Source organism: Apus apus, chromosome Z, assembly GCF_020740795.1.
Source record: "Apus apus isolate bApuApu2 chromosome Z, bApuApu2.pri.cur, whole genome shotgun sequence".
In the NCBI taxonomy this organism is placed as follows: Eukaryota; Metazoa; Chordata; class Aves; order Apodiformes; family Apodidae; genus Apus; species Apus apus.
The window spans coordinates 47,147,251-47,168,113 of record NC_067312.1 but is presented as its reverse complement, the minus strand read 5'-3'; the positions used below and the strand labels follow the sequence as shown (position 1 = coordinate 47,168,113).

General features: G+C 39.2%; 1 protein-coding gene across 17 annotated transcripts in view; it reads left to right on the top strand.

Moving 5' to 3' along the window:
• Positions 1–20,863, top strand: part of AOPEP (aminopeptidase O (putative)) — a 188,440-nt gene that overhangs the window by 144,387 nt on the left and 23,190 nt on the right. For 16 of the 17 annotated variants that reach the window (XR_007891837.1, XR_007891838.1, XM_051642943.1 and 13 more), the window contains one exon: positions 11,531–11,647. The exons of the other annotated variant lie outside the window; for it this stretch is intronic. Coding sequence is in view for 14 of the 16 variants with exons in the window: in XM_051642943.1 (XP_051498903.1) it covers positions 11,531–11,647 (117 nt within the window). In the remaining 2 variants the exon portion in view is untranslated. The remainder of the gene's footprint in view (positions 1–11,530; positions 11,648–20,863) is intronic. 17 annotated transcript variants of the gene reach the window in all.

Genomic DNA, 20,863 nt, shown 5'->3' with positions numbered 1-20,863 from the left:
TAATCAATTGTTAAGTTTTCATTTCTGAAAAGTAACAGTTTGGTGAAAAAAACTTGTCTATAGTCAGTGAAGTGCCTTGGACATTTTATGTGGTATAATGATAGTGAAAGTAATCTTAAAATCTCTTATAGACTGAGAATTTAGTGCTGGAAGGAGTTTTAATAGTTAAGTTATAAACACCTGAGTATTGATTGCAGTTTATAATGGAAACTTCAGGTCCATTTTATCCACAGCAGCATACAAGTACCTGAAATAAAACTTCCAAAGATTTATTTCACAAGATGGAAAAAGCTGATGCAGTGGGCACTTGCCTTTGCTTCTTATGAACAAGATCCATTACTTATCTGGAATTAGGTTTAAATGATCATGTTACCAAGCAATATCTTAAATTAGTTGTGGGAGTGCACTGTTTAAACTTTTCATGTAAATAACTTGGTTCTGTCATTGTGCACAGCATTGTAAGTTCTTGCTGATGCCAACTTTCAGTCAACTGTTTCCATTAGTAGATACGATTATGAATTACTGTTGAAGCACTATGCTTAACTTAGCAGTTACCCTGCCGTTTGTATATAAATGATATTCTACTGCTGCACAACCAGCCCACTGCTCCCTGGCATTATCTACTTGATTGTTTTCACATTTGTGTGTAACTTCAGTGATTAAGTGCTGGTCTCATTCTTCTTAGTTGACCAAATATTCCTGTGGAGTTAGTGAGAGATGTCCTTTCATAAGGAGTACGGAATAAGGCCATAGGACAGCAAATTTTCCATATATCCTTCTTGGAGATAAATATTTTTTCCTCATCCTCTCCTGAAGAGTGAGAAGTTAAGTAGCATGCAGCCATAGAAATAAATAAATGAGTAAGTAACTGCTCTTCTGTAGAGGACAGGCTCCTGTGCCGTTGATTGCAGCGGTTTGCTGGATGCCTGCTTCCTTTGAAGTCCTGCTGTGGCCCCTTGTAGTTCCTCTAGATCCTCATAAAAAGTTCCAGATTAAGCAGGACAGGAAACATCTGGAGTGGAATCCAGAAGTGCTTGGGCTCAGGAGTGGGATATGAACCTTTACACTCCCAGCTTTACACACATTTGATCCTTTTACTAAAAGAAAAATAGTATGGAAATTAATAACAGCAAATTTAATAATTTCTGTAATAATTATAGAGTAAAAATCAGTAGCCACTTTAGAGTGGGGCTTTTCATTTAGTTTGGTTTTTGGTTTTGTTGGTTTGGGTTTTGTGTTGGGTTTGTTTTGTTTCATTGTGGTGTTTTTCTCCCTGCAACAAGTGCTTTACTCTTTGCTTCCTCAGTAATTTTTAAAGCATTAGAAATTTTCAAGTATCATTAAAAATAAAGGTTGTAGTACATGATTGATTAAAAATGGAATAGAAAAATCTCTGCTTGAAATGGAGAACCTAGAACCTTCTGTTATTTCAGCAGTAAGAGTTGTCTTTCTATCTGCTTCTGAAAACCAGGTTGCAAGTACCTGCATTTATAAATATGTTAAATGGTTACAGGTACTCTGGAATATGATGTGTAAATCTAATGGGGGTGGGGGGGGACGACAGTGTGGTATTAATCAAGGTCTTTTAAGCAACTTACTGAATCTTCCTTACAGATACATAAAATCCAGAACAAACAACCTACTACCACCACCAATTTTTTTCTTTTAAATTATGGGATTTGCTATTAAAAAGTAAGGGGTTTGGAGAGAGGCAAAAACTATTCAAAGATTTATTATTACGAATACAAATGAGCATAATAAACTACATTTATTCCTATTTTATAAGGCACTTAATATACTTAAAGCCTGTAATTTTGTCCTCGCTGAAATTATAATGGACTTTGTGTATTAAATATCGAGTATTTTGTTTGTACCCTTTCATCAACTTAGTTGCTTGGTATGTCTAAAATACCTTTTCTCTGTTTCTGTCACTTGCATTGTCATAAAACCAGTAAACCATTTGTAGTCACAGAAAGTACTAATTTTGGGGTTTTTTTTCACCAGAGCTCTTCAGAGACTAGTGCTTTTATGTGAATAGAGTAGCTCTCACATGAAGCTGTAGTTATGAGTCAAGAAATAAATCCACTATCTGGATCTAAAAGTAATTATTAATGTTGTGTCTGTATGTGGGAGTACAGATCAGAACGTGATAAAATGAGTCCTACTCCCTTTTAATAATTCACATATCTTATTTTGCATTATGAAAGTCTCAGAACAATAAGAAGAATGTAGCACTTTTTCTCATATTTTGTCTGATAATTACTTCTGAAAACTAGTATTTCAACTAACTTTCAGGGTTTAGTTTGCTGTGTTGGGGGTTTTTGGGTTGGTGTGCATTTTTTTGTTTTGTTTTTTACTAAGAAGTTCTGCTCCTGCCCATGCTAATGGTGTGCAAATCCTGTCTCAAGCCACTTAATTTCTCACTGTCCTTCAAGCTAAAAATCCATAAGGCAAATTGCAGTTTGGACTTGTAGGCCAGCAAGTTTCAGCTTGGATTTATTTTTATGGTTACTTTTAATGCTCTCGTACAGGATTTTGAAAGAGGAAATCTGGAAGCTAAATCCTGGCTAATAACTATAGCATCTTTTTAAATAGCACTGGGCATAATGAAAGTGTCATGCAACACTCATCCACTTGTCCTCAGATCTTTTAAAGGCTTTATTTTTTTTTCCCTCAGTGGTAATTGTCTTCCACAACAGTTTTAAATAAAATCTTGTCCTTATTTTTTAAATCAAGAAGAAAAAGTATTGGAACATGCTTGTGCTCTTCCATACCACGCTCATCACCATAGAATCTGAGTAGCTTCTACAAGTGCAATAAGCAATGAACTCACATCTGTCATGTGTTGTTTATTGTCTCATTCTCTCCCCCTGCAGTGTGCAGTGGAGTGTTTTGTTTCAGAAAGGGAAAGGGTTTCTTGGGAGGGAGGAAGGGTTGTTTGGGGGTTTTTTGCCCCTTTTTTTGTTTGTTTTGGTTTCTTTTTAGTGCATGCTGCTGTGTATTTGTTTGAGAGCAAGCAAAACTGAGAAACCTGCCGTGCATGTGGAGGGGAAGCTGGTGATGCTTGTGACCAAGTTTTTAGATCAACCCATTAAAAAGTTCAGGCTCCCTCTCAAGAAGTATGTGAGCTCTGTGTGGAGAATGGTGGAATGGAGGAAGTTGCCTGTGAGCCTCAGTCAGCAGTTGGAGGTGGCCTTCTCAGTGTCAGCTGAAGTGGCTGGATTAGAGGGGATTCTGGTGGAAACCAATGTAGAAACTAGAAGACCAGTATGACAGACATGTGGTGACCTGTGTTGCTAGAATGCTGGTGCGTGCTCAGGACCAGTTATCTTCTGAAGTGCCAAAGGCTTCAATCCAAGATGCTGAGGCAGTTGGGCTAAGAAGTGACAGCAGGTGTGCAACTGGATCACTTTGAGCTACAAAGAAAGATTTCTTCCAGGTAACTGGTGATTTTCAGTCATGGCTGTTGAAAGATCATAGTTTAAAAAAGAATCCAAGAAGTCAATGGTGGTGGATTGACATCTCTGTATCTACAGTCAATGGAGATTGTTTCATGGCTGCAGACTCTACCTACTGCTCCTCTAAGTTCCCAGCATCACCTATGTAGTCCTAGATTTAGATCTCATCTGTTACAGTTACATCTATTGTACAGTCATCTGTGATTAAGGCTTGCTTGGAGGTGTATACCTTCTTGTATACCTTCTGAAAGTTGAGTTGACTCAATCTGATTGGTTGCATTCTTAGCAAATTAAGAAATGTCCCCTATGCCCCCCAAGGATCAAATGGATGTAGTGTGTTGGAAAACCTGTTCTGAGTCTGCACTTCAGGTCAGAAGAAAATATTGCTAGCTGAGGTCTGGAAATGCAGTTGATCTACAGATGTTGAAAACAACTCATATAATTATATGTGCCATGACTCATCACCTGTTGTTCCAAAAGCTAGAGGGTAGAAAAAAGAGTTGTTTCTTTCGGATTCTTTTAATGTCTCAGAGGACATTCACTGTCTGTTAGTTTCCAGATGATGGTCATTCAAGGTGGAGCGTGGAGCAGCTGAGACCTAGAGTGTTTTGGGTGGACAAATAATGAGGCAATATTTCTGCTTCAGCACGTGCTACAATGTGGGTGTGAAATCTTTCCACCAGTTGCTAAGACGTGTTGGTCTTCTCTATCAATCCTTTAATTTCTGGTAGTCTATGAGTATGTAAAATAAAACCAGAGTTCTCCTTCTTGTTGTTTTTCTGTGGTTAGATGAACAGTTTGTTGAAACTCAAGTGCCTCTCTTGGGCCTGCTGTTAGATGAGAAGGTGGTCTTAGTGCCAGCTGCTTTCATGTGGTTGGAGAGGACTATCTGCAGGGCTGACGTACTGACCACCTCTCCAGTGCTGGGACTTTTGAGATGAAGGGGTAACTGAAGATCTTGCTGTTGCCAGCTTCAGCTTACTTTGTGTCAGAGCAATGCTGTCTGTTCCCAGTGCATCTAAGTAATAGTACTATGGAACATGATTTCAGACATGGAATCTGGCTTTTTGTGTCTACTTTTCTCTTGCTGTGGAATTTCATCTGAAACCAGGAGCAGCATATGTTGGAAGCATAGTAGTAAGTGGCAGAGATGATAGTCTATGTTGAATAGACAATGCATGGCCTATTATGCTTAAAAGGAAATTATTATGCTTGCAGGTAAAGTTACGGTGAAACATTTTTTGAGAAAAGCAGGATTGAGGGAGAGCACTGTATATATAACCTGACCGAACCTGTAGTGGAGGCCACCTGGTTTTCATTTTGCTGGCTCAGTAGAATGTTAGTTCATAAAGGCTTAATAATTTTTGACATTTCAGTGCATTTATATTAGATTGCAGAAGCTGAATTTCTTCATAAGTGGATCTTCTCTCCATTAAGTAAATTATGGGAAAATAGTATATACTATTGCTTCAGAAAAAAATGTTCAGTTTATGGACTAGCAGTGGCTGACCTTTTAATGCATTACTAGTAACACATAACCAGAATATCAGGCACCAAATGTGCAACAGCTTTAAAATTTCATTTTTGCCATTGATTCCTACATTGAAAGTCAGCTTAAAATACTGATAAAATTAAGTTCTTGCATTCTCTCTCACAGTATTGTAACATATATGCACAGTTTTCCTATCTGCTTTTGCTTTCATGTCACAATTATTTGTCAGTGTTAAGAAAATAGAATTCTAAGTTTGCACAAGCACCAAGCAGTTTGGTGTGAGCGATATGATGTGATTTGTACAATGATTTGTTTGGTGTCAAAATCACATTTAAATGCAACAGGACAAAAAAACCTGTATGAACATGATTAAGTGCATAAATAGTCCCAAGAGCCTTTCCCAATAGGGTGTCTAACATTTTGGAAGGTACCACATTGGTTATGCAGAAATTACATGACAAATCAATATTAATTTAGGACAGGTTTTGAGCAGGGTATCTCAAAGAAAGAAGCACCCCATCTTTGTAAAGTGCTTGCCTATCTGTAAGTCCTCTTTCAAAAATACTGAACAAATTGCTCAGTTAGAAAAAGTTGCGAAAGTTTTGTTGCTTTGTGGACACATTACTGTTGCTCATATCAGGTTAAGTTATAATTAAAACCAAACGTATGCATCAAACCTCTTTGAACCCTCCGAAGCTCACCTTATGCTGTTGCTGTGTCATTACATTTATTGTTTGCATGTTGAGAGTTGCATTCTGATTACTGCCATTTTTGTCCTTGCATTTCAAAAGAAGTGTTAAAAGTCACTGGAGATTAGGCCATTAGACTTCTTTGCATAAGTAAGTTTGTGCAGTTCTTTTGGATTTGTGTCTTTCATCCAGCAATATTTTCATATGCATGGTCAGAATAAATCGAACCTTTACATTTGAGTATGTAGTGGCCTTAAAATTATTTCTGACATAGATTATGTGCTTCCAAAAATAGGAAATCCTTAGTTTTCATGTTACAAAGGTGAAAATAACTGGGAACTAAATGCAAATGCAATGCTTTATTAAATAAATTGCTCTCACTGTCATTTTTATGTCCTACTAGTATGAAGCAAGTGATACCAGACATAAATGTCCCAGAAACAGCATTTTGAGGTGTAATGCAAACTAAGTGCTGATTAACTTGTGGCAATCATTACTTCTTGAAGTAAGACTTTTTAAAGCAAAGCTCATAGGTATTTCTTTTGCATGATCAAAACAAAACAAACAAACAAAAACAACAAACAAAACAAAAAACAAACCTGTACAATTGGTGGGTGGGCTGGTTGGTTGTTGTTGTTTTTTAAATAGATATTGAAAAATGAGCTGCCAAGCACAGAAGGAACTGAGCAGAGATTGAGAAAAATTGTACACAATTGGAGGACATTCCATAGCAGTGTAGGTCATAGGTAGACAAGAATGTGTTACAGACAGAGATACTGCTTTTAAATATAATGAGGTCTAGTTATCTTTCATAAATGTTGGAAGGGCAGCTGAATTTTCAGCAAGAGGGAAATCTTAAACAAACTGACCCAAATAAAGAGAACCGTTTGCTTTGCTACACACTTGTGAAATTTTGTCAGCCTCTGGCATGGATGTTTTTTATTTTGTGAACCAGTTCAAAGCCTTTTTTTGTTAGCTGCAGATTACTTTTTTTCTGCTTATTAATCAAGCTGTAGACTAGTTTTTCAGAGTTACACTCTCTTAAGTAGTGTATCGCACTATGCTAGTTAACAGCTGTTAGCCTGGACATTTTTAGTGAATTCTTCTGTTACTTGATACGGGTACATTTTAGCTTCTGAAGGGGGGTGGAATAGCCTTGTTTTCATTTAAAAGAAGTCCCTGTGCAGATGAAAACAGTATCTGAAGAACATTGATTGAGGTAAACAAAGTCTGTCTAAAAATGTCTTGAGTGAATAGTGTTTACTTGAATTTTGAAGCTAACAATTTTCTGGACAGTTTGAGGAAGGGGGTTGGATTTGCTTTACAAAGGTTTTTTGTTTAATTGCAGCCTGCAGAAAACAGGCCTCAAGGCAAATTGTCTATGTGGAGAGTTTATAATGTGGGATTCACTCAGGGATTTGTTTAACTGGTTCAGAGTATAGGCACAGAGATGTCCTGGCCCTATAAATCCTGCTTCCTAAACTAGGAGCGGTGCTTTCTTATCTGCAATTAATGAGGAAATTCAGTCTGAAGGGAACCAGTCTCCATTGAACTCTGGGGTAGGGTTTTTCCCTTTCTTTCCTACAAGAGGGGTGGGGAGAAATTCAGTTTGACTCTGGAAAAGCTTGTAAAATGTAAATGAAAAGACATCTAACGGGTTTTGGGGGGACAAGACTACTTTCTCCCAAAGAAATACAGAGGAAATATACTGCGCCTTAGAAACTTGAAACTGTTCTGTATAATTTTCAAAGGTCAAATTGTTTTAATTCTGTTTTGGGCCTTGTGTGTGTTGTATTTCAGCCAAGAATTTCCAGTGCACAGTAGTGACTTTTTTTTTCCTTTCTCCCCTGTTTTTGCTCAGTGTAAACAGTTCCTTGCTGTGGTTACACAGACAAATATAGCAGAGAACCCTTTCCTGGGAGAGGAGTCTCCCCATGCATTTCTTAACCATTTTTGGGAAGAATCGGATCTATCTGTGCATGCAAGAGAGGGAGGCAGTAGCTGAAAATTGAATTGACATCATATATATTACTCCCATTGATCCGCTTTTAGACTAGAGCCAGGATAAAAGGAAATGGCATCAGGGAGGAAGTATGCTCATTTAGGCACAGATCCCAGTGTGATAATGGAGTAATAATAGAAATCACGCCACTGTCAATCGGTTGCTGCTGTCTGAGGCACATTTCCCCTCTGAGGAGGCTTTCAATGACTTCATTCAAGTGCAGGCAGGAGCAAATGGGATATTCAGCGTACCAGCTGTACTGCTTTAGTGTTTTGTGTTCCTGGCTTAGGGGTGCAGTGCAAGCGCTGGCGCTGTGGATGTTCAAGTAGATAGATCTGTGTCATGTTTCACGGCTGTGAAAGGTCAGTAGTCAAATGTTTCAGTGGCATTTTTTGTTTCTAGTATAAAGGATTAATCTGGCATATATTACGTTTCTTAATGTGGGAACTGATAGATACGTTCTTTTGCATGGGTGGCCTTCTGCGGTGTGGGGTCGATGACCTCTGTAGCTGCCATACTAGATCTTTGAGGAGGCAAGATTTGTCTGTGCTTTTTACAGTCTGGGGCAGGATTCAGAAAACTCGTAGTTGTGCTCCAGGATTATTTGTAGAAGCCCTTTCAAACCTACTTGTGTCTTGAGATATTCTTGTAACACAGTGTAATGGTTTAAGTGTCTTGTGTACTGATAAGAATAAAATGCAAGTATGCTTTTTCTTCATTCCCAGATATTCAGTATCTGTTGACTCTCAGCCCCATTAAGCTGAGTCTGTAATTGTCTGAGTTATATTTTCAATTTGGCTACATTTTTTTCAGTTCCTTCATCTTATCTTTTTCAAATATAGACCTGGCTTTGATACTCCCTCTCATTTGTAGTTTGTTTTAAATTACTGAAACTTTAAAACTACCCCACTGGGTACCAGAGAGAGAGCAGGGACAAATGGCTATTTAGTCATGGGACAATGTGATGATCTTTTTGAAAAGGCTGAAGACTTGAAGGAAAGGTTTTTCAGTCAAGGGCAAGATAAAGTATACAGTGCTGGGATACAGCTTTATAGTGAGGATGATGATTATTTGTATGGGACATGACAGAAAACCTCTGGTGTGATTGATTACAACATACTAAGTTATTCCCTCATTTTAGTGTCAGTACTAGCAGCTGGGGGAGGGGGGACCCTGGGAAAAGTAGTATGATTTCCATGCAGGAAGCATAGTTTGAGGCAGGACCTTTACAATCTATTTTACAATATAAATACATGCTGCTGCAGCAATCATAGCCATAATGAAAACTATTTCTTGATACTCATCACATTTACTGATGGAAGTCATCTACTTTAATAACGGCACATACACATATATTAGATATTCAATACGCAGTCACAGAATATGATTGTTGTAAAGGAAAAAGCTTCCCAATGCTTGAAATTTACTTTTTGTTTTCTCCAGCATTTATGTTTTGGTAGCACTTAAAAGCAAGGGCCCCTCTGTATTAAGCATAAGGCAAACAAATGAAAAATTGACAGCATGTACCCCAAGCAGTTCTCATGGTGTGAAAGATGAGAAGTTACGGGGATGGGACAAATGGTCTGTGGGGAAAACAAAAAATAATAGGGTGTAGGTTTTTTGACTGAAAATTGGAGGGCACTTTTATGAATGTTCCTCCTTTTGTGTTGGAAGTAGTGGGAGAACAAAATGTAATAGCTGCGCCCACTAGTGCCACTTCAGTTACAGGTCTGTCAGCATTTCTTCTGCTGGTGCCCTCACTCTCTCTGACGGTGTTTGCTGCCTCCTGCTTTGGACTTTAATTAAGCCCTGAGTTGGAAACTGGCATATAAAGTCTCACCTTGGGAAGCTGGAACGTGGGAAAAGAACAGAAGCCATGCTCTCAGATTTTTTTTCTCTGCCATCTCAAACCTAAACTGGTGAGGGTTTAACCTGTAATTGTGAAAACTCTTCACCCATAATGCAGCATTAGGCTGAGGTAAATTCAGGACATGGCTGTTGCTCTGCTGCTGTGTTTTTGTTGGCTTCAGTGAGATTCTGTAATGTTATCTTAAACAATAGCTTTCTATGGGTGAATCTCTATAGCAATTACACTGGATATAAATTATAAAATATTAACTCTCAGCTGTTCTGCACCTATGTATTCAAGCAGCTGTTTCTACAGTTTCTACAAGTTAAGTACTGTTCTGCTGCCTTTATAGATAAAATAAAAAGTTACCTTTCTGCATGTGGTGTTCTGCAACATTTCAGATTTTATTAGTGTTCAGAATTAATTCAGTCTCCAAGCACGGTCACATCCCAGAAGCCTTCCCTGTTGTAGTTTTTAGAGTGTTTCACGATCCCCCAGGCAACTGCTGTTGGACTGTACAATAAACATTCACACTGGCGTTTTAGTAGTTTTCCTAAAATTGAAATAATCAATATTTTTAAATGTCTGACTATATTTAATAACTCCACTTTATTGGCAGGCTTTCGTATCACTTAGAAAATATTCCAGTAAGAGCCAGGAAGATGGGAGGTTTTTTCAGTCTCCAAGAGTACAAGTTCAGTAAGAAAAAAAAATAAGGAAGGAAATAAAAAATGCAAGGAAACCAAAGCTTTGAATTCCTAGGTATCTTTTCTCCTCTTTATTTTTATAATAGGTATTGAAGCTAAATTATGTCAGACTAAAACAGATGGGGGGAGGGGGACATGGGGGAAGTCCTGTTGCTTACTTAGACATTAACAGTGATATTTTACAGATTAAGATTTATCAGAAGATTCCTGTTAACTTCCTGGGCTTGCTGTCAGAGATCAGGGGTCCAGACTTGTTCAGTTCACATGAACAGCGCTGACTGTGGGGTGTGTTGTTGGAAGAGACTATTTCATTTTGTACCTTTTAAAATATCTTTTTAAATTAATCTGCCTGGAGAACATCAGAAGTGAGCAGTGCTGGTTTCTTTTTGTGTACAAATCTTAAATTCACATTCCTCCTCCCTTCCCCCTATCTCTTTGGTGCCCCACAATGATGAATAGTGGGGAGAGCTTTGGGACATATTATAAACTTCTGACTGATCACACTGAAGCCTCAATTTCCAATAGATTCTTCCTGGCAGCTGGTGTAATTTCTTTCTGAGCTCTGTTTGAATTATTTATTTATTCATCCAATAAGCCTATTAAACAGAGCACTTAAGCACTGCCACATCAGATTTCTTGTGTTTTTTCTTTTTCCGTTACATTACGTTCAACTTGAAAATGTTCTGGAGTCAGGCAACAAACTACTAAATATATACACATAGATAGGTACAGTGTGTGCCACAAACAAAACTTTCATATCTCTTTAGCATGTTATGATGGATGGCTTGTGACTCATTGCACTAGAATATGCCTCAAAATGTACAAGGTTTGTTTTGCGGGTCACTTATTTGTGTTGTGTTTCTAAGTTTCAAGAATATCACGCAGTTGCGTATATCACAGATAAAAATGCTACTTTTAAAAATTGTACACTTATATCTCTGGATGATTCCTGAAATTATGCACTGTAAATTAGTCTCTTATTTCTTCCAAGACCAAACAAAAAGGAATTACTTAGCGTATGTATTCCATAAAAATCTTACTTAATAAGCTGTGATTATGTTTCAATAAGATGAACATGGTTTACATTTGATTTAACTACAGTAATGAAAAACATGGAAAAGTAGTCTTAATTGAGCCCCAGCAAAGAGTCTTTCAGAATACAGACACATAAACCCTGAGGTTTTTCAGAAACCAGCTAGAAGTTCTTGTTGTATTTCAAGCACACACTGTAGGTACATGAGGTATCACCACCTTGTCCTCTTTGGTTTGTTTCCATTTAATTGCTCATTCAGTAAAGATCTTTATTCACACATGGCATTTATTTTCCTCTTAGCTTCTCCCTGACCAGCTGGTCTTACTTCTGGAGTTTCTCTTGGAGGAGAGGACATTGTGTCCTAGAGTACTGCGGTGCTTAGAGAAAACATACCAGCTCCAGGAGCAGGATGCTGAGGTAATTAACTTTAAAAAATATATTTATCTTTAACATACACCATTGCACTGTTGACTAGGAGTTGTAGTGTTCAACTAAGATCCAGGCTCGTTCCACTTCTTTTTTTTCTATGTCTAAATCTGAAATGGGATGTTCTTAACACCTTCAGAGGCCTTAATTAGTCAGTATTTCTGTGTGTATTTTGTAAAGGTCCAGATGTGTTTGTATACCATGGTAGCAGGAGAGAGTGCAGGTTAGATGTCATTGCTGTTGTACACGTACCTTGGGCAGAACATTCACTCAAGTGTTAAATTCCTCACTAGGTCATGGTGACTGTGCTTTAGAGCCTAGTTAATTTTTAGTTATGTCTGTTGTCCCAAAATGCAATTGTGTCTGTAATAGTCCAAAATTACTCTTCCCCATGGTCAGTCCATACAGTTCATCTTCAGCTTCTCCAAAGTCTCACTCAGGATTTAGAAAAATTTGCTTTCCAGAAGACTACATTATGTTCTGGTTTTGGGCAAGAGTTTAAGGGGGAGAATCAGTTCTTTGGAGTTCCTTGTAATACACGCCAGAGATATTCCCAGAGTAAAACACTGTTTTATATGATACTGTAAATGTTCCTTCCCCATCACAGGCACATATGAGGCTAGCATCCCTGATCCAAGCAGCCATATGTCTTTGGGGAGCAAATCAGTAAATCCTTATTTAGCATGTGCAGCACTGGCTGTTCTGTGGCATCCAGTAGATTTCTCAAGCTGAGAGTGTTGTGACAATTAAGGCAGCAGAAGATGTGACTGAAAGCACCCAATGAGTCTTTGCTTCAAGTATGTAGTATTAGTAGGGGTGATAAGAAGATGTAATCAGTCATGAAAATAATGGATGTGTCAATTTATATATCAACAAGGGTTAGATATGAAGTAGTTTGTGATCAAACTGATGTGCAGTGAGGGAGCACAGTAGACGTAACATGATATCTGACTTCTTTTTAATTACAAACTGCCGTGAAAGCTACGGAAAGTCAGTGTGCATGACTTACTCCTTTATAATTGGAAGTTTATGGCACTAATTAAAATTGAAGGAGAGAGCAAAATCTCTCATGCTACTCTTATGCTGAAGTTGCTGGGTGGGCACTTACAAACACTTCAGAATCCAAACATTACATCACAATCAATAGAGCAGAGGTGTAGCTTTTCCTCAGAAAATAAATAAATAAATAAATAAATATGGACATAATTTTGACTGTTGCTGTTTACTGCACCTTTTTACTTTGTTGTTTATACAGGTTTCCAAATGCCAGATTTGTTTTTAATTAGTGCTTGAACCAACATTTCTATTTATAGGTATTAGAATGTATTTTAATCACATCTGAATACCAGTGAAATGTCAGAGGTTCTATAACGGGAAGAGGAATTAATAGGGAGATACATCAAAGCAATAGCTGTGGTGTTGCAACTTTGTGCCTGTGAATTGTAAGCACTGGGCCACAAGGTTTGGTTTCCAGGTCTTTCCTTTCTCTCCACTTTCATGCTTCCTTTTCTTCCTTGTGGTGTCATATAAAAGCACACAAGCGACCTGTCAGAATTTTTTCCTTAAAAAAAACCCAAACTTAACACAGAATTACAACCTCAGTGAGAGGAACATAATCTCAATTTTATTTTACAAGGTGAAACCAAGGACTTTGCAGACGTTGAGAAGTACAACTGACAAAACACTGCCACTAGCATGTCACCAGTTGTTAGATGCTGGACACCTACAATCTTTTAGAGGGAATGTCAGCTTATACACCCTCACATACCTGAGGGAAAGACTTTTCATGCCTCTTTCTGCAGTATGTACATAGGGGATTTTTCTTGTAGTGACTCACAGAACCACAGTTCAAGCCTATAGCTGAACTGTTCCTGTCTAGATTTGATTTGTGAAGACATTAATCTCTTACGGTGATCCTATTGTGATACTGGAGTTCAAACGTTCTCAGTAACTAAACATCAGAATGAATCATTAAAAATGCAGGTATAAAATACTGCAAACAGACCAATAGAAAAATAACACTGTCAATGTCAGAGGTTTTAGTCAGGGATTTTTTTAAAAGTAATGTTGTCAGCTGTGTTCCATTCAGCAGTAAAAAGTTAAGAAATAAGAACTTGTTTTCTAATTTTTTACAAGTAGCATTTAATGTGTGGAGGATAACTTCCTCACACAGCTGATACGTGAGCCAACCAGGGAAGGTGCCCTCCTGGACCTGCTTCTTGTGAACAGGGAAGATCTTGAGGGAGAAGTAAAGGTTGGAGGCTGTCTAGGGCACAGTGATCATGAGATGATTGAGTTTTAGGGTTAGTAAAACTGCCACTTTAGACTTCCAGAGGGCAAACATTGACCTGCTCAGAAGACTGACTGACAAAGTCCCCTGGGAGGCTGTCTTGAAGGATAAAGGAGTCCAGGAAGGCTGAACATCAAGAAAGAAGTCTTAAAGGCACAGGAGCAGGCTGTCCACATGTGAAAAAAAAAAAAGTAAGTGGAGTAGGAGACCAGCCTCTTTAAATAGGGACCTTTGGCTGGACCTTAAGAACAAAAAGAGAGTCTATGACCTTTGGAAGAGGGGACAGGTCACTCATGAAGTCTATAAAGATAAAGTGAACCTATGCAGGGTGAAAATTAGGAGGGCCAAAGCACAGCTAGAGCTCAAACTAGCTACAGCTGTTAGGGATAATAAAAAATGTTTCTGTAAGTTCTTTAACAGCAGAAGGAAGATTAGGGAAAAACTCCATTCTTTATTGGATGCCAAGGGAACCTTAGTAACAAAGGATGAGGAAAAGGCTGAGGTTCTCAACACCTACTTTGTCTCAGTCTTTAGCAGTGGCACTATCTGCTCCATGGATAGCCACATGAGCTAGGAGACAGGGAGGGGATGCAGAATGAGGTCATCACAATTAAACAGGAAGTGGTCAGAGACCTACTACACCATTTAGACACACACAAGTCTATGGGACTGGACGGGTTACATCCAAGGGTGTTGAAAGAATTGGCAGGTGTGATTGCCAAGCCACTTTGCATTATTTACCTGAAGTCCTGGCTAACTGGGGAGGTCCCAATGGACTGGAGGGTAGCAAATGTAACACCCATCTATAAGAAAGACAGAATGGAGGATCCAGGAAACTGTAGACCTGTCAGTCTGACCTTGGTACCAGGGAAGGTCATGGAGCAGATCAAGTGTCATTAGAAGACACATAGAGGACAACCAGGGGATCAGGCCCAGTCAGCATGGGTTTATGAAAGGCAGGTCCTGCCTGACAAACCTGATCTTCTTTTATAACCTGATGACCTGACTATCAGATGGGGAAAGGCTGTGGATATTGTCTATCTGGACCTCCAAAAAGCATGTGACACTGTTCCCCATAGAACTCTCATGAAAAAACTGGCTGCTCATGGCGTGGATGAGCATATGATCTGTTGGGTCAAGCACTGGCTGGACAGTCAGGCCCAAAGAGTCAATGGAGTCAAGTCCAGCTGGCAGCCAGTCACAGGTGGTGTTCCTCAGGGCTCAGTGTTGGGACCTGTTTCTGTTTAACATCTTTATTGATGATCTTGATAAGGACATAGAGAGTACTATCAGTAAGTTTGCAGATGCCACCAAGCTAGGTGGGAGTATTGATCTATATGAGGACAGGGAGGCTCCACAGAGAGACTTGGATAGATTAGATCATTGGCTAATGTTAATGGTGTGGGCTTCAACAAGGCCAAGTGCCAGGTCCTGCACTTGGGCCACAACAACCCCAGGCAACCCTACAGGCTTGGGGAAGTGTGACTGGAAAGTGTCTGGCAGAAAAGGACCTGGGGGTTCTAATTGACAAGCGACTGAATATGAGCCAGCAGTGTACCCAGGTGGCCAAGAAAGACAATGGCATCCTGGCTTGTATTAGAAATAGTGTGACCAGCAGAAGGAGAGAGGTGATTGTCCCCCTGTACTCAGCACTGGTGAGGCCACACCTGGAGTTTTGTGTCCAGTTTTGGGCACCTCAATTCAAGAGAGATATTGAGGTGCTGGAGCGAGTACAGAGGAGGGCAACGAAGCTGGTGAAGGGCCTAGAGAATAAATCTTATTAAGAACACTTGAAGGAGCTGGGAATGTTTAGTTTGAGGAAGAGGAGGCTGAGGGAGACCTCATCAGTCTCTGCAACTCCCTGAAAGGTCATTGTAGAGAGGCTGATGCTGGTCTCTTCTCACAGGTAACTAGCAATAGAACAAGAGGGAATAGCTTCAAGCTGCAACAGGGCAGGTTAAGACTGGACATTACGAAAAAATTTTCACAGAAGGAGTGGTTAGACACTGGAATAGGCTGCCCAGGGAGGGGGTTGAGTCCCCATCCCTGGATGTGTTTAAGTGTTGTTTGGATGTGGTGTTGGTGGATGTGGTTTAGGGGAGAACTTTGTAGAGTAGGGATGATGGTTGGACTCAGTGATCCCAAGGGTTTTTTCCAAGCTGAATAGTTCTATGATTCTATGATTCTGTGAAATTCACATTAATCTTCTGGTAGGGATTAGCAATGATAGGGCCAGTGGTATGTGAATATGGTACACAAAGAAGTATGAGCTCATTATTTGGGGTCGTTTCGTCCTACACAAATACAGCATGGAAAATCCTGGTTCATGTTTTTTAAAGCTTTTATATCTGTATTTCTGAAGCATCTTTATTTTGACGTTGAAGTTCAGCACACTTGTAAAACGACACGCACCTGGCAGTGTCTGCACTTGTCCATGGCAACGTGCAGGTCTGTCCTCAGTCAGTGAAGGTTGCCAACAACACAATTTGGTACTCCTGACCACTTGTGAGGACATGTACATCCAATCATAACAACATAAGGGCACACCTTACTTTTGCAGCAGCTTATCTGCCTTGTTTTGATTCCTTTGTAGCAGCCAGGAGAGGGAGAGATATGCGAGTCAGCCTTTGCCTGGAATTTAACTGTTGATCTCTCTTCAAGGAGAGCTCAAATTGTGTCCTTCCTTGGATTTTCTCAACAACTCAACATAGTTCCTGTCCTCTCTCAAATGAGTTCTCACCACAGTTGTGTAGATTCAGAGGAGTGCAGGAGGTCAGTGGTAGCCTCTCCCTTCTAAGAAATACACTGATTTCAATGCTTCAGCTGAAAATTCAGAGTTTAAGTAACACATTTCTGATTTCTAATGCATAACACACCTCTGATAGCAACCCTTGAGCCACAAGAGCCAGAACAGAGAGATACTGATGACTTAATCTCATTTCAACTGGTCTGCTGAAGTCCAGGATGCTACAAGAGGCTTGTAGGGCATGCTGTCTTATTGCAGAACTTTTGACTCCCTCTTATTTTTTTCATTCCACTTCTATCACAAATCATTATTTCATTTTCCATTCACCATTCAAACCTTGGAACATCTGAGAAGGTGCAAAACTATAAGGTTTTTTTTCTAGCAGTTATATTCACTGATGTGAACTATTTGAATTGAGTACATCAAATATATCTTTAAACGATGTTTTGAGAGCAATGAAGATTTCAAAGTTTAAAGCCATTTTTCCATCTCCTCTCAGTGCCTTGAGCCTGCCATGGCTCACACCTTGTCAGACAAGTGGGAGGCAACTGCATCAATGAATGACTGTGGCTTCAGTTTTCTCTTTCTATGTTCTTGCTGTGCTGCTTCCTACTGCATAACAAGATAGCTCATAGACAGGCTACATCTCCATGATGTACCACATCCCATGTCCAGGAGAAGTATTATGGAAGCTGGCTGCAGTTTCAAGATGACAAAGTCTAGCTGGAAGTTCAACTGACTGAGGAGAACTGGGTTATGTTATAAAGCAGATACAGTTGACATCAAATAGTGCAGCAGAATACTAGAATTGAAGGTGGGTCTCTGGTTCTTTGTTTTGTTTCTTTCTGAGGTGGCCACTTTATGCAGTTATTTAATTTATGCAATATTTAGCATAGTAGGGAGAGTAGGTCTACATGAAAAGTTTTTGGTTCTACAAGTCTCTTTTACTTGTTGCTGAATTATTGAGGGCATGGTGATAAAAAATACAACATTTGGATGAAGCAAAAAGATTATGGTATATTTCCCCAGACTTCTTACTACAGAGATGCAGGCATTGCTTCGTTATTTATAAAACATCTTGCCTGCACAGCATATGGAAAGTTGCTTTGTTAGTTTTCCTTGTCTCAGCAAGTTGGCTGAAATGCTCTTTGCTTACATAATGCTTTCCCTGTATTGAGGATCATAATGTGATATATCTTGGGGAGAGAGCCTGTAACTTTCTGCATAAAATGTGAGTAAAATTAGTTAAGATCATAATATCATCAGTCACATGGGTGGCTTGAAGCCATTCTCATACAACTGCTTCATTGTGCATGAGGTCTGCCTGTGAGACCAAGGCTATAAAGTGTTGGCATCTTATTTCACTGACAGAAATCCAGTCATGCTGATATAAACCATGTAAGGTCCTTGGCTTCCTAAAAGTGGAAACAATTGCGTTCAGGACAAAATAACTTTGGTTCATTGATCTTTCCTAGCCTGTGAAAAACTGGCGGACATGGAAGTGCAAATGAATTACAAAGCAGTATCTGTCCTGCTGCTTTCCATCTGATGGTGACTGCACTGAGCTGAGCACATTCTTGCAGTGCCTTATTCAGCTGTCCAGCCACAGCCAGCAGGGCTGGGCATTGTTGGAAGACACCCTTATGGAACAGATTTCCATAGAAAGTACGCTGTAAAACTGGGTGGGAAAGGGCAACTGGTCGGGAAAGTCCATGCTCACTGACAGACAAGGCACTCGGTGAGCTTTCCTTTCAGTGCAGCCTCTGGGCTTGGCCTCCCCTGGGGCAGTGGCTCAAGAACCGTATCCAGCTTTTGAAGAAAATTAGCAATGTGTTGCGAATAGCTCCTCCACAGGCTTGCCAGTCTGTCTTGACTAGAGCATGGAGTGAAAGGTAGCAAAAGGTTTTAGATAGTGGCGTTGCAACAAAACACAGAGACACATGATCATTTTCCATAACCTATGTCATTGTTGGCATGCACCATCAATTCAATAGATGAAAAAGGTAACACCTTGAGCAGATGACCATATTACTGGATATTACTTTCTTCAGAAGATAAATGATTACAAGAATTTTTTGTTTCTGCAAAAGTAAAAATAGATTCTGTGCTTATTCCGTATTTAAATATGCTTATTATTAAATGTATACTCAAGTCAGGAGGAGATACTTTACTTTGTGTATGAGGTATGTTTTGCAGAACTTATAAAGCTGCTGTCAAAATTTATCAGGGATGCAAAATAACTTTTATTTGCCTTTTCCTTTCTTAAAGTTATGTTCAGAGAATTACTGTGACAGTAGAGGTAGTTAAGATTACATTGAATAATTTTTTATTTGCAATTGAATTGCAATTCGCAATTTAGGAATCAGGAACTTGGAAACAGCTCTGTAGAGCAGTCAGCCTGCATACCAGATTTGTTTCTAGAATAAATCAGATTTGAGGTTTGTATACTGAACCATTACTGGGGTGATGTGTTCATTAAATGGAAAAGCAGGAAGAGAGAAGAAATGCAAGTTTTTACAAAGTGAAATCTCTGTACTGTTATCAGTGTGATGCTTTTCACACTCATCCTCACAGAATTTTTTTTTTTTTTTTTCCCTGCCCTTCTCCTGATACATCCCCTGGCAAATACTAGTGAGGAATACCTCACTGTCATGGAAAATATTCCCAATTTTCACTAGTCAAGGGGCTAGTTTAGAGAACAGTAGACTATACCCATCTTCTACAAAGGAACTGCGTTGACCAGAGCTGCAGCCATTTGTCAAAAGGTCCTCTGTGATCCTGATATGCTTTCTGTCTTCACTCTCTTTCATGTGCTTACTTCTGTTGCATCTAAATGCAGTTTGCAATCTCTTTGGTGCAGATGGTATTGGTTGAAGACATGCAAATGCAGGAGCTGGATTTTTTTTTTCTCAATAAAAGGAACTTTGAAAAGGGTAACTTCTACAGATATGGCACTTGCTTCCCAAAGATGATGCCTGAAATTCAGTGTGAGGCTAAGAAAACTGGAATAGGATGAGGGGAAGATGGTTCCAGTAACAGCAGTGGGAGTTGTCACCTGAGACTGACACTGGCTTGTGTACCTGTTGTGACTGAGTGGATGTATTAGGATGGATTTCTAAGACTGACTGGCAGATAATCTCAAGTAACTACAATTTGGGTTTGTTTTGTTTCTACATGCAAAGTATGTGGGCTTTTCCAGCCACTTGAGAAGAACAGAAAATCCCTCCATCAGCATTAGCTCTCCACATAATCAGAGTGCGAGATTTATGGAGCACTGGAAATAGCTTTGCACCAGTCAGCACTCCTGACCCCACGCTCCTCCAGGAGCCAACAGCAACACATTTGTTCCCAGTGATTTCTCTCAGTGCTGTGGCATTCACAGGATTTTCCAAGCCCCTGACTGGTCCCATTACTGGTGCTGTTCACTTACTTTTCTAACTGTCTGTGAGACTTAATTTTCTCCTTATCTGGAATCTCAACAACTTAGTGAGACTTGGAAAATGAGGGAGGTGATGGTAAGAGGGAAGCAAATATGGAATTGGGTTGGTTTGAGTTTATTTCCACTGTTCATTGAAAGAATCCATGGAGAAAGGGATTGGAGACGGTTCCTGCTTTTCTATGAAAGAATGAAGTGGTGAAATCCTCTGGGCTTCTGAAATCAGTCCCAAAGGTGTTCTGAATTGGGTGCAACTGCTTTATATGAAATTTTATACAGTATTTCTGTGTAGAGCTATACAAAACTAGCATTGTAATACAAACCACCTGGCCTTGTAATGAAATTTAAAAGGTTACTCTGTTTGCATATATATGATAGCAATGACATAGCAGCCAGGATGTCAAGGAAAATGAAGTTTTAAAAATACATACAAAAACTTCTAGATGTCAGCAGTAGGTTTTTTTGTTTCATTATGATGCTGGAAGCATTTTTGTGCTTGTGTGATGGATCTTATTTTTTTGGTTGGTTTGTTGTTTGTTTGTTTGGCTTGTTTTTTTTTTCTTTTGTTTGTTTGTGTTTTTTTATAATTCTGAAAAAATATCTGAAGATTCTTTTTATTTAAAATAAACTGATTTTGAGGCTACATCCAAACAGCTCATCTAGTACTTCTCATTCCTGTATAAAGACTGACTGCAGATGCAGGTCTTGCCTAGATAGGACCACAGACTTGGAAAA